The 26,441-nt window shown below is 68.9% G+C and overlaps 7 protein-coding genes across 7 annotated transcripts in view; 3 read left to right on the forward strand and 4 right to left on the reverse strand.

The window, feature by feature from the left end:
• EMIHUDRAFT_469801 (long chain acyl-CoA synthetase) overlaps positions 1 to 2,586 on the reverse strand; it is a 4,492-nt gene extending 1,906 nt beyond the window's left edge. Inside the window, exons 1-13 of the mRNA XM_005773816.1 lie at positions 2,253 to 2,586; positions 2,125 to 2,190; positions 1,848 to 2,001; positions 1,510 to 1,670; positions 1,307 to 1,441; positions 1,160 to 1,232; positions 984 to 1,088; positions 820 to 871; positions 587 to 672; positions 468 to 514; positions 304 to 378; positions 110 to 272; positions 1 to 30 (exon numbers count right to left, since the gene is read on the reverse strand). Coding sequence (XP_005773873.1) covers positions 1 to 30; positions 110 to 272; positions 304 to 378; positions 468 to 514; positions 587 to 672; positions 820 to 871; positions 984 to 1,088; positions 1,160 to 1,232; positions 1,307 to 1,441; positions 1,510 to 1,670; positions 1,848 to 2,001; positions 2,125 to 2,190; positions 2,253 to 2,558 — 1,453 coding nt within the window. The 5' untranslated portion in view covers positions 2,559 to 2,586. The remainder of the gene's footprint in view (positions 31 to 109; positions 273 to 303; positions 379 to 467; positions 515 to 586; positions 673 to 819; positions 872 to 983; positions 1,089 to 1,159; positions 1,233 to 1,306; positions 1,442 to 1,509; positions 1,671 to 1,847; positions 2,002 to 2,124; positions 2,191 to 2,252) is intronic.
• A 2,175-nt stretch (positions 2,587 to 4,761) lies between these two features.
• EMIHUDRAFT_241209 (hypothetical protein) lies at positions 4,762 to 5,256 on the forward strand (the record flags this gene model as incomplete). The annotated part of the gene is made up of 1 exon (XM_005773817.1): positions 4,762 to 5,256. One exon carries the CDS (start codon positions 4,762 to 4,764, stop codon positions 5,254 to 5,256), a length of 495 nt encoding a protein of 164 aa, XP_005773874.1.
• A 675-nt stretch (positions 5,257 to 5,931) lies between these two features.
• Positions 5,932 to 9,756, forward strand: EMIHUDRAFT_469802 (hypothetical protein; the record flags this gene model as incomplete). Its single annotated transcript, XM_005773818.1, has 2 exons — positions 5,932 to 7,499; positions 9,592 to 9,756. The coding sequence occupies exons 1-2, from the start codon at positions 6,012 to 6,014 to the stop codon at positions 9,754 to 9,756; spliced, it is 1,653 nt and encodes a 550-aa protein (XP_005773875.1). The 5' UTR covers positions 5,932 to 6,011.
• Positions 9,757 to 11,380: 1,624 nt separating this feature from the next.
• EMIHUDRAFT_241213 (hypothetical protein) lies at positions 11,381 to 12,277 on the forward strand (the record flags this gene model as incomplete). Its single annotated transcript, XM_005773819.1, has 1 exon — positions 11,381 to 12,277. One exon carries the CDS (start codon positions 11,381 to 11,383, stop codon positions 12,275 to 12,277), a length of 897 nt encoding a protein of 298 aa, XP_005773876.1.
• A 210-nt stretch (positions 12,278 to 12,487) lies between these two features.
• EMIHUDRAFT_56763 (hypothetical protein) lies at positions 12,488 to 17,360 on the reverse strand (the record flags this gene model as incomplete). The annotated part of the gene is made up of 5 exons (XM_005773820.1): positions 12,488 to 12,591; positions 15,181 to 15,248; positions 15,536 to 15,601; positions 15,737 to 15,844; positions 17,185 to 17,360. Coding segments are annotated over 5 exons (522 nt in total), but the record flags the coding sequence as incomplete, so codon positions are not given.
• Positions 17,361 to 20,444: 3,084 nt separating this feature from the next.
• Positions 20,445 to 22,860, reverse strand: EMIHUDRAFT_57855 (hypothetical protein; the record flags this gene model as incomplete). Its single annotated transcript, XM_005773821.1, has 3 exons — positions 20,445 to 20,704; positions 21,030 to 21,130; positions 22,685 to 22,860. Coding segments are annotated over 3 exons (537 nt in total), but the record flags the coding sequence as incomplete, so codon positions are not given.
• A 775-nt stretch (positions 22,861 to 23,635) lies between these two features.
• Positions 23,636 to 25,154, reverse strand: EMIHUDRAFT_59165 (hypothetical protein; the record flags this gene model as incomplete). Its single annotated transcript, XM_005773822.1, has 3 exons — positions 23,636 to 23,895; positions 24,020 to 24,120; positions 24,979 to 25,154. Coding segments are annotated over 3 exons (537 nt in total), but the record flags the coding sequence as incomplete, so codon positions are not given.
• Positions 25,155 to 26,441: the final 1,287 nt, after the last annotated feature.

Below are 26,441 nucleotides of genomic sequence, written 5' to 3' on the forward strand. Positions count from 1 at the left end.
CCCACTCCTGTACCTCGCCCGAGATTGCGCCTGAGATCGCAATCTCGCCCGTTGGTCCGTCATCACCGGCCATATTCACACGCACCCGTCCCCTGCGAAGAGACTGCGCCTCCGCCCGAGACGCAGAGCTGCAGCTGCCCGCCCGTCGTCTGCTTGAACTTCTTGAGCAGCAGGTTGAACAGGGGCGTGTACCGGTACTGCTTGGTCGCCAGTGCCTTCATCTTGACTGCGAGCCCGATCAGGAAGACTGCAGTCGGGCCCGCCTTGCTCACCTTCGGTGATGCACAACCACGAGGTCATTACCTTCACAGCAAGACCGCCGTCCGCCCCGCCTTGCCAAGCCTTCGCGAGAGCGCCGGCCTTGATCGCCTCCCACACCTGCAACACAGGTCCGGAAGAAGAGTCCGAGAAGAGTCCGAGAAGAGTCCGAGACGGTCGCCCGTATCGGCCCCCCCTCCCCCACACACCTTGGGCACGCCCGCCATGAGCGTCGGCTGGAACTCCTCGAGCGAGCCTAACAGCAGCCCCTCGCCACTCCCCGCACTCTCCACGGCTGGGGACCGCTCAGCAGCTCCCTCCCTCCCACCGGTCGGCTTGCACTTCTCGGGCCCGGGCAGAAGCGTCTTCGGGTCCGCGTAGCCAACCGCGTGCCCCGAGCCGAAGAAGGCGAACCTGCGGGCGGGGGCGGAGGCGTGGCGTGGGCGTGGCGTGGGCGTGGCGTGGGAGGCGAAGGAAGGCAGGTGCACTCAGCGACGAGCTCTACCCACTGATGACTAATGAACGATTCACAGGGAAAGAGTCACTGGTGGGCGGACGCACTCGATGACGAGCTCGAAGATGTGGGCCAGCGGCAAGTAGGCGATGTGCGTGCCTGCACGCGGGCAGTGGTCGATCAGAGGGAGGAGGGAGGGGCTCTAGAGGTCGACGGGCGGAGCGACTCAAGAGGTGAAACTTCCGTGCTGCTGCTCACGTCTGCAGCGCGCCTGGGTTGACGGACGGGTCCCGCGCCTCCTCGGGCATGGCGTGGACAAGGCCGGCCATCTGGGCAAGGAGCTGCTTCTGCAGGATCATCACGCCCTTCGGGTCGCCTACCAGCTCGCTCTTGCCCCTGAGGCGGAGGAGCTGCTGATGCAGGAGCTGTGCTCGCCCTCGCGGCCACCCGTCGAGCCGGAGGTGTACATGAGCACGCCGAGCGAGTCCGGCTTGGGCGGCGTCGGAGGGCGCGGGTGCGCCTTGTGCATTGTTGATTAGACAGTGACTGGTGGCTCGCCCCCATTGACCAGGCGTCGGGAGGGCGCGTGTGCGCCTTGCCGATGGAGATGACCTCGTCGAGCGAGAGGAGGGTGGGCTTCTTGCCGCCGGAGACCTTGGACTCGCACTCCTTGATTGTGCAGAGGGCGTCGGTGTAGACGATCACCTTGAGGCTGGGCATCTGGTCCACCTGAGAAGCAGCCCACGAGGATCACGGCTCCCTTCCCTCCCCCTCGAGGCTCGGCATGCTGGCGGTGCCATCTTGAGCAGTGCCGGCACCGCCTTGCGGTTGCAGACGAGGACGCTGACCGCGCCCTGCTTGACGGCCTTGGCGACCGAGTCGACGCCGAGGGTGGCGTAGGAGGTGGCGACGACGATGTCTTGCGACATGCATCCGTGCGCCGCGACCATCCAGTCGGCTGCCCGAAAGGGGGGGGAGGGAGGGAGGGGGAGGGGGGCATGGACGGGCCGTGCAGGGAGGGCGCGCAGACGAGGCGGGAAGCAGGTGGGTTGCAGGGGGCGCGGGGGGGGGGGGAGCGCTTGCGGGCTCTGCGGCGCGCGCAGGCTCGGCTGCTGCTGCTGTGGTGCGTGGTCACCGGAGGTCTCGTCGTAGACCAGAGCGCCCTTGTGGTCTGCAGAGACGGCGTCGGCCGGCTGCGGCTCGATGCCGAGGTGGCGGAGGCCGGCGCCAAAGGCATGGGCGAGCTCGCCGAGCTCCGCGTATGTCCGCCACGTCGTCGGCCCGAACATCTGCGAGCGGCAGGAGGCAGGAGCCGGCAGAGGTATGGTAAGGACTCAAGCCGGGAGAGGAGGCGGTGAGGGTGGAGGTGGAGGCGGTGAGGGTTGAGGTGGCCGCCCCTTCCTCGGCAGCACCGCGCGCGCCTTGGTCGGGAAGCGGTAGCCGGACTCGACCTTGGCCTCGAGGAGCGTGCGTGTGCCCTGCCGAGGGGACGTGACGCTCAGTTGGGGCACGTCCGAGAGTGGCTGCGCTGTGGCTGCGCCTGAGCGCGGTTGGTGGCGAACTTGCTGTAGGCGAGCGCGAACGCTTCGTAGGCAGTGTGGCACCCGCCAAACCAGGCGATGCCATCCTCCAGCTTTCCGTCCTCAATGGCGTCGATCGAGCGCCACACTTTGCTCGGCGGGCCTCCCTTGTTGATGTCCGCGTCCGCCACGGGCTTCGCGAACACCGTCTGCGCCGTGAGGTAGCGGTAGAGCGTGATGAGTGGGCCGAGCGTGACCAGGTACAGTGCAAAGTCGATGAGCACGAGCACGAGCCCGAGGATGTGGTTTACCGCCGCTCCGGCCATCGCTGTGGCGCTTCGGGTCGCGGCCCGGCTTGATGGCTGGTATAAAAGAAAAGAAGTCGAGGAACGTAACTAACGCTTTGCGCTCCCTCCCGTTCCCCTATGAGGTTTTCTTTCTTCGTTTGCGCAGATGCGATGCGTGGACGCACGCGCATGTAACGCATTCGTAGCCCACACCGATGGATTCTCTGCATCTCTTCCAGCTGGCGTGCGGCCTCTCCGCCGAGAAACAGATGCTTACAGCGAGGCTTGCAGACCTAGTCGGGCATCCCAGAGAGATGGGCGGCGCATCTGAAGCGAGGGATGCGGTCGGGCATCCCAGCGGGATAGGTCGTGGTTTTCAAGAGAGGGATGCAGAGCTGCGATCGCAAAACCACCAGCAGAGCGGGCAGCCACCCCGCCCGCTCTGTGTTGCCACCGCTGGCAGTCCTCCATCCGCGGTGCCGCACGTGCGCACGCCAGAAAAGAGGGCCGCAAGCGGCGAGGGTGGAGATCCCAACCTGCTTCCCCACAAGAGGCAGTGCAAGCAGCTGCAAACCCATCTACGCGTCATGAAGGAGCGGCAGGCTGCGGTTCAAGCCGCGAGGGTATTGAACCGGAGCGAGGCTCGAGCATCTGATGGGGAGAACGTGCAGAACCGAGCCTCACGCATGCCTTATAAATGCAGAAGGTGCGGTCAGCTCAGAAAGGGACACACCTGTCCCCGGAGGAACTAACTGCACATGAGGAGAGGCTGCTGCTAATGGTGGGCTGACGGCACCGCGCGGCATGGAGCCAACAGGCGGCCGTGCGCCCCTACGCACTCACTTCCGTCTCACCTGCTATCACGCAAATTTAACTCAAACATCCTTTTACGCACTTCCTCCACCCCTGTTTTTTTATTTTTCACTCTGACAACCCCTTGGTACCACGCACACAAGGTGTCCGGCTTTTTATTTACTCCTTGCCACACGCGCAGCAGTTCCGCTCCGGCCAGCCGTGATTCTCACCGAGCGCCCAACGCTGTCCCGCGGGCGCGCTGGCTTCGGAACAGTAGCGTCGGCTGGCGTAGTCGGCGCAAGTCAGACCGGTGGGGCTCGACCATGCGGGGGTGTCATTGCAGCCGGCCGCGAGCGCCGGAGATTGCGCACCGCGGCTCCTCAGCGCAAGCGCGAGCCGGCGATACCGCGCCTCATCGAATTCACAGGCGAACCTGCCGCCTTGGCGGTACGCATAGAGCTCCTTTGCGTTGGCGCAGACTGAGGAGAGCACGAGCACCTCGGCGAAATACACGTTGTCGACAGCAAAGTGCGAAGTGCAAGGCCCGTTGATGCACGAAGAGGGGGCACGGTGCTTGGCCAGGTCCATCCGGCTGGGGATCACGGCGAACTCCAGCTCGTTTCTCCACATCCCAGGTAACCAGCCGCGAGCGGCGCACAAGATCCATTCAAGGTTTTTACACATCGTCCAACCTAATAGGTAAGGTAAGGTAAGGTAAGGTAAACGTCTCCACACACACAAAGTGGTGGGGCAAGGGGGGGCGAAGATCCTTGCTGTACGCGCAACACGTTGCGGTTCGCTCGAATGCACCGCAGCGAGAACTCAGCCTGCCAGTCGTTGCCAGTGAACGAATGGCTCTGCCCGTTGAGGTCCGAGCAGTAGTCGTATATGTCGGGGTCGAAGCCGAGGAGTGCCGGCGCGTGGCCCGTGAAACGAGCGCGGGCGTCTGCAGCGGCAAGGTCACCTTTTGCTGCGGAGAACCAGTTCGCGCTGCACGTGGTGCCGCGCCGCACGCGATCAAAAAAGGCATCGGCGCCACCAGGTTGGCCGTCCCAGCACGCTTCCTTGCCGGGGCGCAGCCGCTCCCAACCATTCGACCACAGCTCATAGAAGATCGAGTCATGGTGCGAGATCTCGCGCTCAGCGTACTCGGCTGTGAGGAGACCGTCGAAACGCGTGTCCGCAGCTTCGATCAAGTTCGCGAGAGCAGCCACTGCAAAAATTGCCCGCGCGCTCGCTGAACCGCACGACATCGCGCCCGCCGAGAGTTTGAGCGGACGGTTACGAGATCTGAGACGGCCGTCAAGTGCTCCGGCCCTGGCGAGGTACTCCCACGCCCCTCGGGGTTTTTGTCTGGCCGAGTCAACCCTGCTGGGGCGAGCCTTGGCGAGCAGCGTTCAGCTGTTCCCACAGCAGGCTGGAAGTACCTCGCCGGGCGCCACAACACATGGCGTTCTACTTTGACGCGGCTTCGCGCTTTGACCTTAGCCCACAGCCGCTCGACGAGCTGATCTCGAGTGGCCAGGCCCTCTCTCGGAGTGACGGCAGTGGGCGGACGCTACTGCATCACGCGTGCGAGCAGGGCCACGAAGGCGCCGTCAGGGCGCTGGTCGAGGCGGGATGCAGTGTCGAGGCGCAGGATTGCGACGGTCGCACACCGCTGCACCTCGCCTGCCTAAACGTCGGGAGAGCGAGTGCGCGCGGGAACGACCACCTTGCCATCGTCCGCTTCCTCGAAGAGAGCAACGCCTCGGCCACAACTCCCGATCGGTTTGGGCGGCTGCCACTAAGCTGCCTGCCCGACGAAGCCAAGCGAGTTGGGAGGAACACGGGGTCGATGCGGGGCCCAGCTCTTGCGGCGACACGCGTGATGACGGGCAGCCCAGCCGACCCAGCCGCGATGGGGGGCGTGGCGGGAGCGGTCGCGGCTCATACGCGGTAGCGCGGCCGCCACGCGCCGGAGAGAGAACCCTCTTCAGAACCAGGGCCAAAGGGTACGCTGCCTCTCGTTTAGCAGTTTACTGGGCCTTCCGCGCGCACGGATTGTTTATACACAATTGTGTCTCTTCTAACCATACGGTATTCAACTCTCGTGGAACCCGGTGCCGTGAGCTAGCTCTCGAGGTTGGAAGGGGTTTAGTGTGGGGGGGATAGCCTCTCTCTTGGTGAGATTCATACATGCAAACTTGGTCTTGCTGTAAGAGAGAGCACCACTCAGGGACTGCGAAGGGAGATAGAAAGAGGCAGACGCCCAAGGGTTAGGGTGGGCGACGGCTATAGCACCACACCCTTCTCCTTAAAATCCCTGTGTGGTGGCGGCGTGCCGTCCTCTCCCCCTCCCCATCCCATCCCTCCCTTGGGTTGTCTGTTTCTTTCTTTCTTTGTTTGTTCTTCTTCTTTTACCAGTCTCAACAAAAACAAACTCCCAGTCTCGTTCTTTCATTTCATGCGAACTTGCTTGATTGCGGCAATCCCCAATCCCCTTGGCGGTGCTGTCGGCAGTTGCAGCTATGCCAATGGGCCGCTCACTCACACCGACACGTCACCTCCGGCATGTGTGGACGGCATGTGGCCAAGTAAGACGGTCCGGAAAATGACTAAGTGGAGGAACCTTCAGCTCATCAAGCAGTCAGCCGGGGCCCAGCGCGTGCCTCGCGCCTCGCACCCGGCCACCGTGAGTGCAAAAGCAGGGTGGGCATGACCCAGCTGAATGGTGAAACGCAGCGGACCGCGATCACCAGCGCGGAAGCACCGTTTCGCATCTTGTACTCCACGCCGGAGTGGCGAGACACGTTTGGGTCCCGTGCTGATCTCCGGTGCCTCGAGGGTGCAGAGGCGTGGTGCGACGTTCAACTGTCGGGCCTGTTTGCCCAGCTCAAGCTGGGGCACGCCGTGAGCTCGCCACTCTCCTCGCGGGACCGGCACGGCAATTCCTTTCACCACTTGGCGTCGGCGGCCCCAATCTGCAGTGCGGACGGCAGCATCGCCCTTCTTCGCGTGACGGTCAGCACCTCCTCGCCGACACCACCCTGCTCCAACTGCGTGGCCGAGGACCTGCAGGGCTGTCCCGCGGTCGACCCGCCCCTCGAGGTCAGCCGGAGCGCCTCCATGGGCTCGAGCGAGGCGCTGCTCTCGGCCGACCTCGTGCAGCCCGACTCGCCCGGCGCCGCGGCGTCCTGCGACGACTTTCCGCCCGAGTTTCGGCTCACCGCCGGCTCGCTGGACGGAGCCCGTCAGGCGAGCGCCTCGCCGAGCGAGGTCAGCGTCCTCTCGGAGGCGCTGACGGAGCGGGCCGCGCCTTCAGCAGCGCCCGAGCCGGCGTCCGAGCTCGCCCCCCTCAGCCTGCAGCTCCCTCCCGCCGGCGGCTCCGCCCCGCGCGGCGTCTCGAAGCCTCGCTCGCCTCGCGGCCGCGGCCAAAAGTCGCCACCCTCGACGACGTCGCGCGCGCCTCGCGCCACCGGCTGGCTCGGCCAGATTGGCGCCTTCGAGGCGTTTGCCTACTGCGGCACCGGCTCTCTGCTCGGCCGCAGCGCCGCAAAGCCGGGCCGCAGCAGCCGCGCCTCGAGCCGGCTGGGGCGGCTGGGCCGCAAGGGCGTGGGCGAGGAGGCCGGGGACGGCGACGGCGAGTGCTGCGCCGGCGAGCCACTCCGCCGCTCAAGCGCCCTCTTGGCAGAGGAGTTGGTGCCGCCTCCGTTTGTGGCGGAGGGCGGATTCGTGGTGGTGACTGCGGCGGCGCCTCCGTACGTGGTGGAGTGGGCCTCGCCGGGCTGGCTGCAGATGTGCGGCTTCCGCCCCTCCGGCCTCGACGTCCTCGGCCGCTCCCTGCGCTGCCTGCAGGGCGACCTGACTGACACGGCCGCCGTCGGGCGACTGATGCGCGCCGTCGCGGAGCGCAGGGACGCGCCGGCGGCGAGGCTGGTCAACTACGACGTGCAGCGGCGCGTACCCTTCGTCCACACGGTGGCGGTCCGCTTCCTCCCTCCCGGCGACGACCCGCAGCGCGGCGCAGCCTTCATCGCCACCTCCTCTGCGGTGCAGCTGCTGCCGAGCGGCGCCGAGCGGTGGAGCCTCGAGGCGGAGCGCGCGGCGGGCGAGGTTGCGCAGGACGAGTGCTGGTCGGACGAGTTCGAGGACTACTGGAGCGGGTGGGGCGAGCGCGTCGCGCCGCCCCCCAAGAAGACCGAGGTCGGCCACAAGAAGAGGTGAGGCAGGCCGATGGCCTTGAGGCCCGGGCATCATAAGTGAGAGGCATGCCACTGCGAGCGAGGGCGGAGAACAGTCTTAGTCAATAGCGTAGTGAGTGGATGCCTAGCAGATGGTGAGCTCTGGCCACTAGTTCGGCCGTCCGTTGGGGGAGCGGAGATTGGACAGAGAGCAGAGCCGCGGGGCGCGCGGGGGCGGCGTCGCGCCGGCGGGCGAAGAGCAGTCAGGGCACAGGGGCCGCAATTTTGACAGAGATGTCTCGACCGCGCAGTAGTAGCGTTGTGATCGTGTGGGAGTTTGTATTTTGGCGCCTGAGGGCCGCGGCACGCATGTACATGAGCAAAACCTGTCCCAATGTGGGCGAAAGGCCGAGCCGCGAGCGCCCGCCCGCCCCCCCCCCCCCCTTCCCTCTCTCTGACAGTAAACGCCGACCTGTACATGCTGAGACCCTTCTTCTGCGTCTGCGCAGTCTCTCGCCTCCCATAAACACATCATGACCCCACACCCGCCAGCAGCGCCTCATGCCTTTGGCACTTTGCACAAGAGCTCCTCCTCTCCGCCGCCGAAGGACTCGACCGGCTCGCAGTCAGCGCCCTCCGCCGGCGATTGGCATAAGAACCAGCTCTTCCCGTCAGCCGCCGCTTCCTCGCCGATGAGCACGCAAGCCTCGCCGTCCGAGTCTTCGGCCTCGCCCGACCAGTCCATGCTGTAGAAGTTGTCTCTCTCGCGGCTCGCTTTGCGTAGTCCGGCGAGAGTTAAACCCGAGAGGAGCCCGACTATCGGCACCAGCGGCAAGGCGGCCTTGGGGGGCGGTGCGCGAGGTGAGGGCGATGGCCGGAGGAGGGCGAGATGCAGAACCATTCAGCAGCCACCACAGCTGGCACCGGCCCCAAATTCGGCTGAGGGCTGACAAGCTGCCACAGTTCGGGGCGGGCCCGAGTATAGCAAAAAAGCTGTTTTTTTCCTCTAGCGCGAACCTTCACCGTAACTCGCAGCCTCTTCCTCTTCGTCTTCGACTTCGGCCCCCCACCGCGCTGGAGGCCTCAGGGGCTCGGGCCTGAACTCACTGCGGGAATTTCTCTTTTTGAGCTTAGCCTTCGATGTTATGAAACAAACGCAAGGCGGACATGGCATATCGCTCTCGGGCCCACAGACATCCCGCACACTCGCCGCACACCCGCCGCCCCCGCGCGCGCCCCGCCCCGGCCGGGAGAAAGGGGAGTGACAGTTTGGGATGGCAACAGAACGAGTATGTTGAGTCCTGGCTCAACAACGCAGAGTAAAGGACTTGGGTGGTCCGGCCCACAAGTCCGGCTCACGCGCCTCGACTGACCGATCTACCGCACTGGCCACTTCCGCCCCCTCGCTCCCAACCCATCCACCCCGCCCCGGGCCGCGCCGCGCGATCTCGGGCGATCTCGCGCTATCTCGGGCGATCTCGGGGCCGCGCCGCGCTATCTCGGGCGATCTCGCGCTATCTCAGGCGATCTCGGGGCCGCGCCGCGCTATCTCGGGCGATCTCGGAGCGTCGCTCGCGCGGCGTCACACCTGCTCAAAAAGGAAGGAGGTTGGAGGCAGGAGGTCACGCCCCATCCAGAGCGCCGCCGTCGCCGGGTTTTTGGCCCCCGGGTCGTCGCCCGACGGTTGCTGCGCGGGGCAGCAGACCGTCGGACGGCGCGACGACGCCCCGTCCGGCACGTTTATTTCTCTTTTTTCGAAGTAAGTATGACGGCTAAACAAGCGCGCTCCGACGAATCGCCGTCTCAAGTCGGCGGCGGCGGCGGTGCCGGCGGCGGCAGCGGTGGCGGCGGCGGCGGTGGCGGCGGCGGCGATGGCAGCAGAAGCAGGCGACGAGGGAGCAAAAGCGGCAGAGGCGGCGGCAGCGGCAAGAGAAAGAGCAGCGGCGATGACGACATCGAGCTTAGAGACGAAGTGGTGAGCAAGGTCAAGGCGGGTCTAAAACCCTTCTACCTCGCGGGTCGGATCTCGTCCAAGGATCGTCCACCCGTGGCCCAAAAGCCGCGGCGTGCGCCACCGTCTCACCCGCCGCCCGCCCTGCCCGCCCTGACGGCAGGACGACTTCAAATACCTCGCAAAGAAGATATCGAAGAAGGTGCTCGAGAAGGAGTCGGGCCCCTGGAGCGAGCGGACGCAGCGCAAGATACACAAGTACGTCGAGGGCACCTTCCAAAAATCGTTTGTGTTTCAGCGCGCGGCGGGCGAGGAGGAGGAGGACTGACTCGCAAAGGAGAGGCCGCTTCGAGCGCCGCGTGGAGTGGTGCTCGCGCGTCCCTAAAGGACATGGTGATGTGTAGTGGCTGCCGGCTCGAGGACCGAGTTTCTTGGTGCGAGCTGTGAGGTTTTCGCGGAGCGACCTGTAGTCGACTGTAGGATTCATTTTTACTTCAATATTATATTGTCAATAAAATATTCTTGTCTCACTCTCAGCACTCTCACGTCTCAGGGTAAAAGAAAGAAAGAAAGAAAACAGACAACCCAAGGGAGGGATGGGAGGACGGCACGCCGCCACCACACAGGGATTTTAAGGAGAGGACAGGAGTGTGGTGCGGTACCGGTGTAGCCGTCGCCCGCACCCTAACCCTTTTTGGGCGTCTGGGTCTGCCTCTTCCTATGGTATCTCCCTTCGCAGTCCCTCGCCGATTCTCGCGCAACCTTCATGCCACCTCGCGGTCGTCCCACTCTCGTCGTTCTCCCTCCTGTCGCTTCTTCCTCTGTCGCGTCGCTCTCGTGTCTGCCTCGTCCGCGACGCCGCCGCCGCCTGCCGATCCCTTGCTCTCGCGGCTTCTCCCGCCTTTCGGCGCAACTCTGCCCTCCTCGCGGCATATTTTGGCCCCTCGAGTTTATCGAGCTCTCCTCGCGCGAGGACGACTCTTCTGACGCCCACTGCGATCATTTGCCGCCAAGTCATATCGTTGCTCAGGTCCACTCTCTCTTCGAACACTTGAGAGAGAGAGATTGTTTGAACACTTGTACCTCCACAGATGACGCTGGCGCAGGGGTCCCCTTCGGGTGCATCGTGACAGCTGACGACGGGATTACCACTGGGTCCTCCTCGGGTTCGTCTTCCCCGGCTTCCACCCGTTCGTCTACGTTCAGTACGTTCAGCGTGGCTCACCCTCCATGCGTGCTCGCCGAGCCTCCGCCGCCTCCACCTCCGCCTTCAATCTCAATGTCCCACCCCCCTGCGCGCGGGCCTTCTAGGCCCGCGGGTAGTCTCCCCCCATCCCCAGGGCCTCCAGGGCTCGCACCTCAACCTCTCAAAGACCAGCGCACAGCGCCATAGGACGTATTTTCTTGTCAATAACAAGGTCTGTGAACAGACGCTTTATCCATCCTATAGGATTCTTCTCTCGCTCCTCTGCCCGTGCCTTGGTCTTGTCGTTGTTTCGCATCCTGTTCGCATCCATGTCTGTATGGCGATCGAGGCTGCCTTCCCCACTAACTACCTGTAGTTCACTCGTCACCTCTCCTGCGAGCTCACCCTCTTTCTTTCGGGTATGGAGTTCGTGAGTGCGGGGTGTGGGAGCATGCCAGTATCCTCGTTTTCTTCTGGGAGGGAGTTTTGTTGTAAAATTCTTCTGGGGCTCCTTCCCCTTTTACCAACCCAATGTTGGCCGCTTTGTGTATCTCGAGACAGAAGGCCGCCCGCAGGCCTCCCCGAGGGCCCAAGTCAACAATTGGCTTTCTTTTGGCGGGCAAAACCCAATGGGCCTCGCATAGGGTACCCGACAGGTGGTCGCGCGGCCGCCTCAGTCGCTGTCGTCCACAAAGGAAGTGGCGACGTCCGGCACTGGCGTTGGAACCCCAAACAGCCAGCAGGCGATCAGGACAAACTTCGCCCTATGCTTCGCTCGGTGTGGAGCGCGCCTCACGTGGCTGCGGCGGCCGCCTCGCTGCATCGCGGCCGCATTGAGTACCAGCGTGGTCGCCACTTTGAGCTCCTCGCGCGAGAGCCAGGGTCCGAGCGGCCCGACCTGCCCATCTGGGTCTCGTCGCCGCACGCAATCGAGTACGAGCCCGCCGCCGGGCCTGTCGTCAAGCACGAGGTGCCCGGTGTGCGCGGCGCGTTCGTGCTCTCGAACGTTCTCTCGCTGCGCGAGTCCGAGCAGCTGCTGCGCATGAGCGAGGCGATGGGCTACACGGAGGACGCTCCCGTCTCCCTCGGCCGCCGCATCCGGAGGAACTCGAACTGCGTGTGGATCGCCGACGACTCGGTCTGGCTGCCCGTCTGGCGCCGGATAGCGCCTCACCTGCCGCCAGAGGCTGGCGGTGGCCGGCCGGCGGGCCTCAACCAGAGGTGGCGGCTGTACCGATACGGCGAGAGCGACGTCTTTCGCCTGCACACGGACGGGTCGTGGCCCGGCTCGGCGGCGGGCGACGGGAGGGTGACGAGGGACGCGTACGGCGACAGGTGGAGTCAGATGACGCTGCTGCTGTACCTCGACGACGACTACGACGGCGGCGAGACGAGCTTCGTCGTGTCGGAGGAAGGCCTCCCCGCCTCGGCTCACGCGCCCGGCGCGCGGGTGCGGTCCGTCCGAGTGGCGCGAGGCAGCGCGCTCCTCTTCTACCACGGAGAGCACCCGCTGTCGATGCTCCACGAGGGGTCGCTCGTGAGCAGAGGCGTCAAGACCATCGTCCGCTCCGACGTCCTCTACACCCTGCTCGGCCGGACCCTGCCGGACGGCGATTCGGCTGCGCTGCCGCTGGAGCAGCCTCCGCGCGACGAGCTGCGTTAGACGACGTCTCACATTTTCGCACCCAGTGTGATGACGTGCGGTTGGTAACCTCACACCCAGGATTTGGAGCACTTTGAGCACTTTGGACAGGCAGGATCGAGGTGCACGCCGCCGAGGCGGTGTCGTCCCCCCTCTCCATTCATCTCGCTGGGAGACGTCGGCGGTGGTGGCGGTGTCGTGCGAGCCCCACACAAGCTCTGGTTGGTGGGTGGGCGCAGGCAGGGAGGGGCGCGTCGCGCCGCTCGCTCTAGGAGTACAACTGGTGGTGGGTGGATGGGTGGGTGGGTGGGGGGCATTTGCGGACGGGGGAGGGGCTATTTCCGGATGATGTCGCCGCTCAGCAGGGGGGGTTAAGATCTATTTAGGATGATGAGCGAAACGGCACAACAAGGCAGACTTCGGGCGCTTTTTGGCCCGCCCTCACCTGCAACTCCTCTCTCCGCGCAGCGAGCCTTTCCCTCTGGACTGCGCAGGTGGCGAGCAGGTGCCAGCGCTACTCAGAGGCTCTGACGGACGGCGCAATGGTGCACACGCTCAAACTCTCGCTGAGTGGCGCCACGCTGGGCGACGTTTGCATCTCCGCTACGGATGCGTCGAGAAGTGACACGTTCAAGCAACTGAAGGAGGAGCTGACACGTGTTGATGACGGCGAGACGCACGACGTACTCTCGAGCGTGCCGCTGCGCAGCCTTCTCCGGTCCCTGGTGGCCTCCAAGACGCCGAAGGCACTCGCTCAGTTTCTCGGCAAGCAGGCGCACTCGCAGCTTCACCTCGCTGCAATGATGGCCGGCTTCGTCCCTACTGTGCGAAACGGGGCCGATCGCGCGAACCATGCTGCTATCGCGCAAGTAGAGATCCGCAAGACGGCGCTTGAGGCACTGCGAACGGGGGCGCCGAACCTCTTCGGTTGGCTTCTGCCAGCGTGGCCGCTCTGCACGGCCCGTGACGCTCCCGGGGTGGCGAGAGAGGACGGCTACTCGCGTCTGCCAACGGCGATGGCGCACCGTCCGACGGCGATGGCGCTGCTCCGACGGCGACGGCGAGACAAGGCACGTACGCGAGGTGCGGTGGGCGGGACCACGCGGCCGGTCGGAGGCTCGATCGCGGCCGCTCTGCACGGCCCGTGACGCTCCCGGGGTGGCGAGAGAGGACGGCTACTCGCGTCTGCCAACGGCGATGGCGCACCGTCCGACGGCGATGGCGCTGCTCCAACGGCGACGGCGAGACAAGGCACGTACGCGAGGTGCGGTGGGCGGGACCACGCGGCCGGTCGGAGGCTCGATCGCGGCCGCTCTGCACGGCCCGTGACGCTCCCGGGGTGGCGAGAGAGGACGGCTACTCGCGTCTGCCAACGGCGATGGCGCACCGTCCGACGGCGATGGCGCTGCTCCGACGGCGACGGCGAGACAAGGCACGTACGCGAGGTGCGGTGGGCGGGACCACGCGGCCGGTCGGAGGCTCGATCGCGGCCGCTCTGCACGGCCCGTGACGCTCCCGGGGTGGCGAGAGAGGACGGCTACTCGCGTCTGCCAACGGCGATGGCACCCCATCCGACGGCGATGGCGCTGCTCCAACGGCGACGGCGAGACAAGGCACGTACGCGAGGTGCGGTGGGCGGGACCACGCGGCCGGTCGGAGGCTCGATCGCGGCCGCTCTGCACGGCCCGTGACGCTCCCGGGGTGGCGAGAGAGGACGGCTACTCGCGTCTGCCAACGGCGATGGCACCCCATCCGACGGCGATGGCGCTGCTCCAACGGCGACGGCGCTGCTCCAACGGCGACGGCGAGACAAGGCACGTACGCGAGGTGCGGTGGGTGGGACCACGCGGCCGGTCGGAGGCTCGATCGTGGCCGCTCTGCACGGCCCGTGACGCTCCCGGGGTGGCGAGAGAGGACGGCTACTCGCGTCTGCCAACGGCGATGGCGCACCGTCCGACGGCGATGGCGCTGCTCCGACGGCGACGGCGAGACAAGGCACGTACGCGAGGTGCGGTGGGCGGGACCACGCGGCCGGTCGGAGGCTCGATCGCGGCCGCTCTGCACGGCCCGTGACGCTCCCGGGGTGGCGAGAGAGGACGGCTACTCGCGTCTGCCAACGGCGATGGCACCCCATCCGACGGCGATGGCGCTGCTCCAACGGCGACGGCGAGACAAGGCACGTACGCGAGGTGCGGTGGGCGGGACCACGCGGCCGGTCGGAGGCTCGATCGCGGCCGCTCTGCACGGCCCGTGACGCTCCCGGGGTGGCGAGAGAGGACGGCTACTCGCGTCTGCCAACGGCGATGGCACCCCATCCGACGGCGATGGCGCTGCTCCAACGGCGACGGCGCTGCTCCAACGGCGACGGCGAGACAAGGCACGTACGCGAGGTGCGGTGGGTGGGACCACGCGGCCGGTCGGAGGCTCGATCGTGGCCGCTCTGCACGGCCCGTGACGCTCCCGGGGTGGCGAGAGAGGACGGCTACTCGCGTCTGCCAACGGCGATGGCGCACCGTCCGACGGCGATGGCCCGACTCCAACGGCGACGGCGAGACAAGGCACGTACGCGAGGTGCGGTGGGCGGGACCACGCGGCCGGTCGGAGGCTCGATCGTGGCCGCTCTGCACGGCCCGTGACGCTCCCGGGGTGGCGAGAGAGGACGGCTACTCGCGTCTGCCAACGGCGATGGCGCACCGTCCGACGGCGATGGCCCGACTCCAACGGCGACGGCGAGACAAGGCACGTACGCGAGGGCCGGTGGGCGGGACCACGCGGCCGGTCGGAGGCTCGATCGTGGCCGCTCTGCACGGCCCGTGACGCTCCCGGGGTGGCGAGAGAGGACGGCTACTCGCGTCTGCCAACGGCGATGGCGCACCGTCCGACGGCGATGGCGCGGCTCCGACGGCGACGGCGAGACAAGGCACGTACGCGAGGTGCGGTGGGCGGGACCACGCGGCCGGTCGGAGGCTCGATCGTGGCCGCTCTGCCCGGCCTGTGACGCTCCCGGGGTGGCGAGAGAGGACGGCTACTCGCGTCTGCCAACGGCGATGGCGCACCGTCCGACGGCGATGGCGCTGCTCCAACGGCGACGGCGAGACAAGGCACGTACGAGAGGTGCGGTGGGCGGGACCACGCGGCCGGTCGGAGGCTCGATCGCGGCCGCTCTGCACGGCCCGTGACGCTCCCGGGGTGGCGAGAGAGGACGGCTACTCGCGTCTGCCAACGGCGATGGCGCACCGTCCAACGGCGTTGGCGCTGCTCCAACGGCGACGGCGAGACAAGGCACGTACGCGAGGTGCGGTGGGCGGGACCACGCGGCCGGTCGGAGGCTCGATCGTGGCCGCTCTGCACGGCCCGTGACGCTCCCGGGGTGGCGAGAGAGGACGGCTACTCGCGTCTGCCAACGGCGATGGCGCACCGTCCAACGGCGTTGGCGCTGCTCCAACGGCGTTGGCGCTGCTCCAACGGCGACGGCGAGACAAGGCACGTACGCGAGGTGCGGTGGGCGGGACCACGCGGCCGGTCGGAGGCTCGATCGTGGCCGCTCTGCACGGCCCGTGACGCTCCCGGGGTGGCGAGAGAGGACGGCTACTCGCGTCTGCCAACGGCGATGGCTCACCGTCCGACGGCGATGGCGCTGCTCCAACGGCGACGGCGAGACAAGGCACGTACGCGAGGTGCGGTGGGCGGGACCACGCGGCCGGTCGGAGGCTCGATCGTGGCCGCTCTGCACGGCCCGTGACGCTCCCGGGGTGGCGAGAGAGGACGGCTACTCGCGTCTGCCAACGGCGATGGCGCACCGTCCAACGGCGTTGGCGCTGCTCCAACGGCGACGGCGAGACAAGGCACGTACGCGAGGTGCGGTGGGCGGGACCACGCGGCCGGTCGGAGGCTCGATCGCGGCCGCTCTGCACGGCCCGTGACGCTCCCGGGGTGGCGAGAGAGGACGGCTACTCGCGTCTGCCAACGGCGATGGCGCACCGTCCGACGGCGATGGCGCTGCTCCAACGGCGACGGCGAGACAAGGCACGTACGCGAGGTGCGGTGGGCGGGACCACGCGGCCGGTCGGAGGCTCGATCGCGGCCGCTCTGCCCGGCCTGTGACGCTCCCGGGGTGGCGAGAGAGGACGGCTACTCGCGTCTGCCAACGGCGATGGCGCACCGTCCGACGGCGATGGCGCTGCTCCAACGGCGACGGCGAGACAAGGCACGTACGCGAGGTGCGGTGGGCGGGACCACGCGGCCGGTCGGAGGCTCGATCGCGGCCGCTCTGCACGGCCCGTGACGCTCCCGGGGTGGCGAGAGAGGACGGCTACTCGCGTCTGCCAACGGCGATGGCGCACCGTCCGACGGCGATGGCGCTGCTCCAACGGCGACGGCGAGACAAGGCACGTACGCGAGGCGCGGTGGGCGGGACCACGCGGCCGGTCGGAGGCTCGATCGCGGCCGCTCTGCACGGCCCGTGACGCTCCCGGGGTGGCGAGAGAGGACGGCTACTCGCGTCTGCCAACGGCGATGGCAACCCATCCAACGGCGATGGCGCTGCTCCAACGGCGACGGCGAGACAAGGCACGTACGCGAGGTGCGGTGGGCGGGACCACGCGGCCGGTCGGAGGCTCGATCGTGGCCGCTCTGCACGGCCCGTGACGCTCCCGGGGTGGCGAGAGAGGACGGCTACTCGCGTCTGCCAACGGCGATGGCGCACCGTCCAACGGCGTTGGCGCTGATCCAACGGCGACGGCGAGACAAGGCACGTACGCGAGGTGCGGTGGGCGGGACCACGCGGCCGGTCGGAGGCTCGATCGTGGCCGCTCTGCACGGCCCGTGACGCTCCCGGGGTGGCGAGAGAGGACGGCTACTCGCGTCTGCCAACGGCGATGGCGCACCGTCCAACGGCGTTGGCGCTGCTCCAACGGCGACGGCGAGACAAGGCACGTACGCGAGGTGCGGTGGGCGGGACCACGCGGCCGGTCGGAGGCTCGATCGTGGCCGCTCTGCACGGCCCGTGACGCTCCCGGGGTGGCGAGAGAGGACGGCTACTCGCGTCTGCCAACGGCGATGGCGCACCGTCCAACGGCGTTGGCGCTGCTCCAACGGCGTTGGCGCTGCTCCAACGGCGACGGCGAGACAAGGCACGTACGCGAGGTGCGGTGGGCGGGACCACGCGGCCGGTCGGAGGCTCGATCGTGGCCGCTCTGCACGGCCCGTGACGCTCCCGGGGTGGCGAGAGAGGACGGCTACTCGCGTCTGCCAACGGCGATGACGCACCGTCCAACGGCGTTGGCGCTGCTCCAACGGCGACGGCGAGACAAGGCACGTACGCGAGGTGCGGTGGGCGGGACCACGCGGCCGGTCGGAGGCTCGATCGTGGCCGCTCTGCACGGCCCGTGACGCTCCCGGGGTGGCGAGAGAGGACGGCTACTCGCGTCTGCCAACGGCGATGGCGCACCGTCCAACGGCGTTGGCGCTGCTCCAACGGCGTTGGCGCTGCTCCAACGGCGACGGCGAGACAAGGCACGTACGCGAGGTGCGGTGGGCGGGACCACGCGGCCGGTCGGAGGCTCGATCGTGGCCGCTCTGCACGGCCCGTGACGCTCCCGGGGTGGCGAGAGAGGACGGCTACTCGCGTCTGCCAACGGCGATGGCGCACCGTCCAACGGCGTTGGCGCTGCTCCAACGGCGTTGGCGCTGCTCCAACGGCGACGGCGAGACAAGGCACGTACGCGAGGTGCGGTGGGCGGGACCACGCGGCCGGTCGGAGGCTCGATCGTGGCCGCTCTGCACGGCCCGTGACGCTCCCGGGGTGGCGAGAGAGGACGGCTACTCGCGTCTGCCAACGGCGATGGCGCACCGTCCAACGGCGTTGGCGCTGCTCCAACGGCGTTGGCGCTGCTCCAACGGCGACGGCGAGACAAGGCACGTACGCGAGGTGCGGTGGGCGGGACCACGCGGCCGGTCGGAGGCTCGATCGTGGCCGCTCTGCACGGCCCGTGACGCTCCCGGGGTGGCGAGAGAGGACGGCTACTCGCGTCTGCCAACGGCGATGGCGCACCGTCCAACGGCGTTGGCGCTGCTCCAACGGCGACGGCGAGACAAGGCACGTACGCGAGGTGCGGTGGGCGGGACCACGCGGCCGGTCGGAGGCTCGATCGTGGCCGCTCTGCACGGCCCGTGACGCTCCCGGGGTGGCGAGAGAGGACGGCTACTCGCGTCTGCCAACGGCGATGGCGCACCGTCCAACGGCGTTGGCGCTGCTCCAACGGCGTTGGCGCTGCTCCAACGGCGACGGCGAGACAAGGCACGTACGCGAGGTGCGGTGGGCGGGACCACGCGGCCGGTCGGAGGCTCGATCGTGGCCGCTCTGCACGGCCCGTGACGCTCCCGGGGTGGCGAGAGAGGACGGCTACTCGCGTCTGCCAACGGCGATGGCGCACCGTCCAACGGCGTTGGCGCTGCTCCAACGGCGACGGCGAGACAAGGCACGTACGCGAGGTGCGGTGGGCGGGACCACGCGGCCGGTCGGAGGCTCGATCGCGGCCGCTCTGCACGGCCCGTGACGCTCCCGGGGTGGCGAGAGAGGACGGCTACTCGCGTCTGCCAACGGCGATGGCACCCCATCCGACGGCGATGGCGCTGCTCCAACGGCGACGGCGAGACAAGGCACGTACGCGAGGTGCGGTGGGCGGGACCACGCGGCCGGTCGGAGGCTCGATCGTGGCCGCTCTGCACGGCCCGTGACGCTCCCGGGGTGGCGAGAGAGGACGGCTACTCGCGTCTGCCAACGGCGATGGCGCACCGTCCAACGGCGTTGGCGCTGCTCCAACGGCGTTGGCGCTGCTCCAACGGCGACGGCGAGACAAGGCACGTACGCGAGGTGCGGTGGGCGGGACCACGCGGCCGGTCGGAGGCTCGATCGTGGCCGCTCTGCACGGCCCGTGACGCTCCCGGGGTGGCGAGAGAGGACGGCTACTCGCGTCTGCCAACGGCGATGGCGCACCGTCCAACGGCGTTGGCGCTGCTCCAACGGCGTTGGCGCTGATCCAACGGCGACGGCGAGACAAGGCACGTACGCGAGGTGCGGTGGGCGGGACCACGCGGCCGGTCGGAGGCTCGATCGTGGCCGCTCTGCACGGCCCGTGACGCTCCCGGGGTGGCGAGAGAGGACGGCTACTCGCGTCTGCCAACGGCGATGGCGCACCGTCCAACGGCGTTGGCGCTGCTCCAACGGCGACGGCGAGACAAGGCACGTACGCGAGGTGCGGTGGGCGGGACCACGCGGCCGGTCGGAGGCTCGATCGTGGCCGCTCTGCACGGCCCGTGACGCTCCCGGGGTGGCGAGAGAGGACGGCTACTCGCGTCTGCCAACGGCGATGGCGCACCGTCCAACGGCGTTGGCGCTGCTCCAACGGCGTTGGCGCTGCTCCAACGGCGACGGCGAGACAAGGCACGTACGCGAGGTGCGGTGGGCGGGACCACGCGGCCGGTCGGAGGCTCGATCGTGGCCGCTCTGCACGGCCCGTGACGCTCCCGGGGTGGCGAGAGAGGACAGCTACTCGCGTCTGCCAACGGCGATGGCGCACCGTCCAACGGCGTTGGCGCTGCTCCAACGGCGACGGCGAGACAAGGCACGTACGCGAGGTGCGGTGGGCGGGACCACGCGGCCGGTCGGAGGCTCGATCGTGGCCGCTCTGCACGGCCCGTGACGCTCCCGGGGTGGCGAGAGAGGACGGCTACTCGCGTCTGCCAACGGCGATGGCGCACCGTCCAACGGCGTTGGCGCTGCTCCAACGGCGTTGGCGCTGCTCCAACGGCGACGGCGAGACAAGGCACGTACGCGAGGTGCGGTGGGCGGGACCACGCGGCCGGTCGGAGGCTCGATCGCGGCCGCTCTGCACGGCCCGTGACGCTCCCGGGGTGCGAGAGAGGACGGCTACTCGCGTCTGCCAACGGCGATGGCGCTGATCCAACGGCGACAGCGCTGCTCCAACGGCGACGGCGAGACAAGGCACGTACGCGAGGTGCGGTGGGCGGGACCTCGCGGCCGGTCGGAGGCTCGATCGTGGCCGCTCTGCACGGCCCGTGACGCTCCCGGGGTGGCGAGAGAGGACGGCTACTCGCGTCTGCCAACGGCGATGGCGCACCGTCCAACGGCGTTGGCGCTGATCCAACGGCGACGGCGAGACAAGGCACGTACGCGAGGTGCGGTGGGCGGGACCACGCGGCCGGTCGGAGGCTCGGTCGTGGCCGGTCTGCACGGCCCGTGACGCTCCCGGGGTGGCGAGAGAGGACGGCTACTCGCGTCTGCCAACGGCGATGGCACCCCGTCCGACGGCGATGGCGCTGCTCCAACGGCGTTGGCGCTGCTCCAACGGCGACGGCGAGACAAGGCACGTACGCGAGGTGCGGTGGGCGGGACCACGCGGCCGGTCGGAGGCTCGATCGTGGCCGCTCTGCACGGCCCGTGACGCTCCCGGGGTGGCGAGAGAGGACGGCTACTCGCGTCTGCCAACGGCGATGGCGCACCGTCCAACGGCGTTGGCGCTGATCCAACGGCGACGGCGTGACAAGGCACGTACGCGAGGTGCGGTGGGCGGGACCACGCGGCCGGTCGGAGGCTCGATCGAGGCCGCTCTGCACGGCCCGTGACGCTCCCGGGGTGGCGAGAGAGGACGGCTACTCGCGTCTGCCAACGGCGATGGCGCACCGTCCAACGGCGTTGGCGCTGCTCCAACGGCGACAGCGCTGCTCCAACGGCGACGGCGAGACAAGGCACGTACGCGAGGTGCGGTGGGCGGGACCACGCGGCCGGTCGGAGGCTCGATCGTGGCCGCTCTGCACGGCCCGTGACGCTCCCGGGGTGGCGAGAGAGGACGGCTACTCGCGTCTGCCAACGGCGATGGCACCCCATCCGACGGCGATGGCGCTGCTCCAACGGCGACGGCGAGACAAGGCACGTACGCGAGGTGCGGTGGGCGGGACCACGCGGCCGGTCGGAGGCTCGATCGCGGCCGCTCTGCACGGCCCGTGACCCTCCCGGGGTGGCGAGAGAGGACGGCTACTCGCGTCTGCCAACGGCGATTGCGCACCGTCCAACGGCGTTGGCGCTGCTCCAACGGCGTTGGCCCTGCTCCAACGGCGACGGCGAGACAAGGCACGTACGCGAGGTCCGGTGGCCGGGACCACGCGGCCGGTCGGAGGCTCGATCGTGGCCGCTCTGCACGGCCCGTGACGCTCCCCGGGTGGCGAGAGAGGACGGCTACTCGCGTCTGCCAACGGCGATGGCAACCCATCCGACGGCGATGGCAACGGGCGACGGCGCTGCTCCAACGGTGACGGCGAGACAAGGCACGTACGCGAGGTGCGGTGGGCGGGACCACGCGGCCGGTCGGAGGCTCGATCGTGGCCGCTCTGCACGGCCCGTGACGCTCCCGGGGTGGCGAGAGAGGACGGCTACTCGCGTCTGCCAACGGCGATGGCTCACCGTCCGACGGCGATGGCGTGGCTCCAACGGCGACGGCGAGACAAGGCACGTACGCGAGGTGCGGTGGGCGGGACCACGCGGCCGGTCGGAGGCTCGATCGTGGCCGCTCTGCACGGCCCGTGACGCTCCCGGGGTGGCGAGAGAGGACGGCTACTCGCGTCTGCCAACGGCGATGGCGCACCGTCCGACGGCGATGGCCCGACTCCGACGGCGACGGCGAGACAAGGCACGTACGCGAGGGCCGGTGGGCGGGACCACGCGGCCGGTCGGAGGCTCAATCGCGGCCGCTCTGCACGGCCCGTGACGCTCCCGGGGTGGCGAGAGAGGACGGCTACTCGCGTCTGCCAACGGCGATGGCGCACCGTCCGACGGCGATGGCTCTGCTCCGACGGCGACGGCGAGACAAGGCACGTACGCGAGGTGCGGTGGGCGGGACCACGCGGCCGGTCGGAGGCTCGATCGCGGCCGCTCTGCCCGGCCTGTGACGCTCCCGGGGTGGCGAGAGAGGACGGCTACTCGCGTCTGCCAACGGCGATGGCGCACCGTCCGACGGCGATGGCGCTGCTCCAACGGCGACGGCGAGACAAGGCACGTACGAGAGGTGCGGTGGGCGGGACCACGCGGCCGGTCGGAGGCTCGATCGCGGCCGCTCTGCACGGCCCGTGACGCTCCCGGGGTGGCGAGAGAGGACGGCTACTCGCGTCTGCCAACGGCGATGCCTCACCGTCCGACGGCGATGGCGCTGCTCCAACGGCGACGGCGAGACAAGGCACGTACGCGAGGTGCGGTGGGCGGGACCACGCGGCCGGTCGGAGGCTCGATCGCGGCCGCTCTGCCCGGCCCGTGACGCTCCCGGGGTGGCGAGAGAGGACGGCTACTCGCGTCTGCCAACGGCGATGGCGCACCGTCCAACGGCGTTGGCGCTGCTCCAACGGCGACGGCGAGACAAGGCACGTACGCGAGGTGCGGTGGGCGGGACCACGCGGCCGGTCGGAGGCTCGATCGTGGCCGCTCTGCACGGCCCGTGACGCTCCCGGGGTGGCGAGAGAGGACGGCTACTCGCGTCTGCCAACGGCGATGGCGCACCGTCCAACGGCGTTGGCGCTGCTCCAACGGCGTTGGCGCTGCTCCAACGGCGACGGCGAGACAAGGCACGTACGCGAGGTGCGGTGGGCGGGACCACGCGGCCGGTCGGAGGCTCGATCGTGGCCGCTCTGCACGGCCCGTGACGCTCCCGGGGTGGCGAGAGAGGACGGCTACTCGCGTCTGCCAACGGCGATGGCGCACCGTCCAACGGCGATGGCGCACCGTCCAACGGCGTTGGCGTTGCTCCAACGGCGACGGCGAGACAAGGCACGTACGCGAGGTGCGGTGGGCGGGACCACGCGGCCGGTCGGAGGCTCGATCGTGGCCGCTCCGCACGGCCCGTGACGCTCCCGGGGTGGCGAGAGAGGACGGCTACTCGCGTCTGCCAACGGCGATGGCACCCCATCCGACGGCGATGGCGCTGCTCCAACGGCGACGGCGAGACAAGGCACGTACGCGAGGTGCGGTGGGCGGGACCACGCGGCCGGTCGGAGGCTCGATCGCGGCCGCTCTGCACGGCCCGTGACCCTCCCGGGGTGGCGAGAGAGGACGGCTACTCGCGTCTGCCAACGGCGATGGCACCCCGTCCGACGGCGACGGCGCTGCTCCAACGGCGACGGCGAGACAAGGCACGTACGCGAGGTGCGGTGGGCGGGACCACGCGGCCGGTCGGAGGCTCGATCGTGGCCGCTCTGCACGGCCCGTGACGCTCCCGGGGTGGCGAGAGAGGACGGCTACTCGCGTCTGCCAACGGCGATGGCACCCCGTCCGACGGCGACGGCGCTGCTCCAACGGCGACGGCGAGACAAGGCACGTACGCGAGGTGCGGTGGGCGGGACCACGCGGCCGGTCGGAGGCTCGATCGCGGCCGCTCTGCACGGCCCGTGACGCTCCCGGGGTGGCGAGAGAGGACGGCTACTCGCGTCTGCCAACGGCGATGGCACCCCGTCCGACGGCAATGGCGCTGCTCCAACGGCGACAGCGCTGCTCCAACGGCGACGGCGAGACAAGGCACGTACGCGAGGTGCGGTGGGCGGGACCACGCGGCCGGTCGGAGGCTCGATCGTGGCCGCTCTGCACGGCCCGTGACGCTCCCGGGGTGGCGAGAGAGGACAGCTACTCGCGTCTGCCAACGGCGATGGCGCACCGTCCAACGGCGACGGCGCTGCTCCAACGGCGACGGCGAGACAAGGCACGTACGCGAGGTGCGGTGGGCGGGACCACGCGGCCGGTCGGAGGCTCGATCGTGGCCGCTCTGCACGGCCCGTGACGCTCCCGGGGTGGCGAGAGAGGACGGCTACTCGCGTCTGCCAACGGCGATGGCGCACCGTCCAACGGCGTTGGCGCTGATCCAACGGCGACGGCGAGACAAGGCACGTACGCGAGGTGCGGTGGGCGGGACCACGCGGCCGGTCGGAGGCTCGATCGCGGCCGCTCTGCACGGCCCGTGACGCTCCCGGGGTGGCGAGAGAGGACGGCTACTCGCGTCTGCCAACGGCGATGGCACCCCGTCAGACGGCGATGGCGCACCGTCCAACGGCGTTGGCGCTGCTCCAACGGCGACGGCTAGACAAGGCACGTACGCGAGGTGCGGTGGGCGGGACCACGCGGCCGGTCGGAGGCTCGATCGAGGCCGCTCTGCACGGCCCGTGACGCTCCCGGGGTGGCGAGAGAGGACGGCTACTCGCGTCTGCCAACGGCGATGGCGCACCGTCCAACGGCGATGGCGCTGCTCCAACGGCGACAGCGCTGCTCCAACGGCGACGGCGAGACAAGGCACGTACGCGAGGTGCGGTGGGCGGGACCACGCGGCCGGTCGGAGGCTCGATCGTGGCCGCTCTGCACGGCCCGTGAAGCTCCCGGGGTGGCGAGAGAGGACGGCTACTCGCGTCTGCCAACGGCGATGGCGCACCGTCCAACGGCGTTGGCGCTGATCCAACGGCGACGGCGAGACAAGGCACGTACGCGAGGTGCGGTGGGCGGGACCACGCGGCCGGTCGGAGGCTCGATCGTGGCCGCTCTGCACGGCCCGTGATGCTCCCGGGGTGGCGAGAGAGGACGGCTACTCGCGTCTGCCAACGGCGATGGCACCCCGTCCGACGGCGATGGCGCTGCTCCAACGGCGTTGGCGCTGCTCCAACGGCGACGGCGAGACAAGGCACGTACGCGAGGTGCGGTGGGCGGGACCACGCGGCCGGTCGGAGGCTCGATCGTGGCCGCTCTGCACGGCCCGTGACGCTCCCGGGGTGGCGAGAGAGGACGGCTACTCGCGTCTGCCAACGGCGATGGCGCACCGTCCAACGGCGTTGGCGCTGCTCCAACGGCGTTGGCGCTGCTCCAACGGCGACGGCGAGACAAGGCACGTACGCGAGGTGCGGTGGGCGGGACCACGCGGCCGGTCGGAGGCTCGATCGTGGCCGCTCTGCACGGCCCGTGACGCTCCCGGGGTGGCGAGAGAGGACGGCTACTCGCGTCTGCCAACGGCGATGGCGCACCGTCCAACGGCGTTGGCGCTGCTCCAACGGCGACGGCGAGACAAGGCACGTACGCGAGGTGCGGTGGGCGGGACCACGCGGCCGGTCGGAGGCTCGATCGTGGCCGCTCTGCACGGCCCGTGACGCTCCCGGGGTGGCGAGAGAGGACGGCTACTCGCGTCTGCCAACGGCGATGGCGCACCGTCCAACGGCGTTGGCGCTGCTCCAACGGCGACGGCGAGACAAGGCACGTACGCGAGGTGCGGTGGGCGGGACCACGCGGCCGGTCGGAGGCTCGATCGTGGCCGCTCTGCACGGCCCGTGACGCTCCCGGGGTGGCGAGAGAGGACGGCTACTCGCGTCTGCCAACGGCGATGGCACCCCGTCCGACGGCGACGGCGCTGCTCCAACGGCGACGGCGAGACAAGGCACGTACGCGAGGTGCGGTGGGCGGGACCACGCGGCCGGTCGGAGGCTCGATCGTGGCCGCTCTGCACGGCCCGTGACGCTCCCGGGGTGGCGAGAGAGGACGGCTACTCGCGTCTGCCAACGGCGATGGCGCACCGTCCAACGGCGTTGGCGCTGCTCCAACGGCGTTGGCGCTGCTCCAACGGCGACGGCGAGACAAGGCACGTACGCGAGGTGCGGTGGGCGGGACCACGCGGCCGGTCGGAGGCTCGATCGTGGCCGCTCTGCACGGCCCGTGACGCTCCCGGGGTGGCGAGAGAGGACGGCTACTCGCGTCTGCCAACGGCGATGGCGCACCGTCCAACGGCGTTGGCGCTGCTCCAACGGCGTTGGCGCTGCTCCAACGGCGACGGCGAGACAAGGCACGTACGCGAGGTGCGGTGGGCGGGACCACGCGGCCGGTCGGAGGCTCGATCGTGGCCGCTCTGCACGGCCCGTGACGCTCCCGGGGTGGCGAGAGAGGACGGCTACTCGCGTCTGCCAACGGCGATGGCGCACCGTCCAACGGCGTTGGCGCTGCTCCAACGGCGACGGCGAGACAAGGCACGTACGCGAGGTGCGGTGGGCGGGACCACGCGGCCGGTCGGAGGCTCGATCGTGGCCGCTCTGCACGGCCCGTGACGCTCCCGGGGTGGCGAGAGAGGACGGCTGCTCGCGTCTGCCAACGGCGATGGCG

Source organism: Emiliania huxleyi, assembly GCF_000372725.1.
Source record: "Emiliania huxleyi CCMP1516 unplaced genomic scaffold EMIHUscaffold_326, whole genome shotgun sequence".
Lineage (NCBI taxonomy): Eukaryota > Haptophyta > Isochrysidales > Noelaerhabdaceae > Emiliania > Emiliania huxleyi.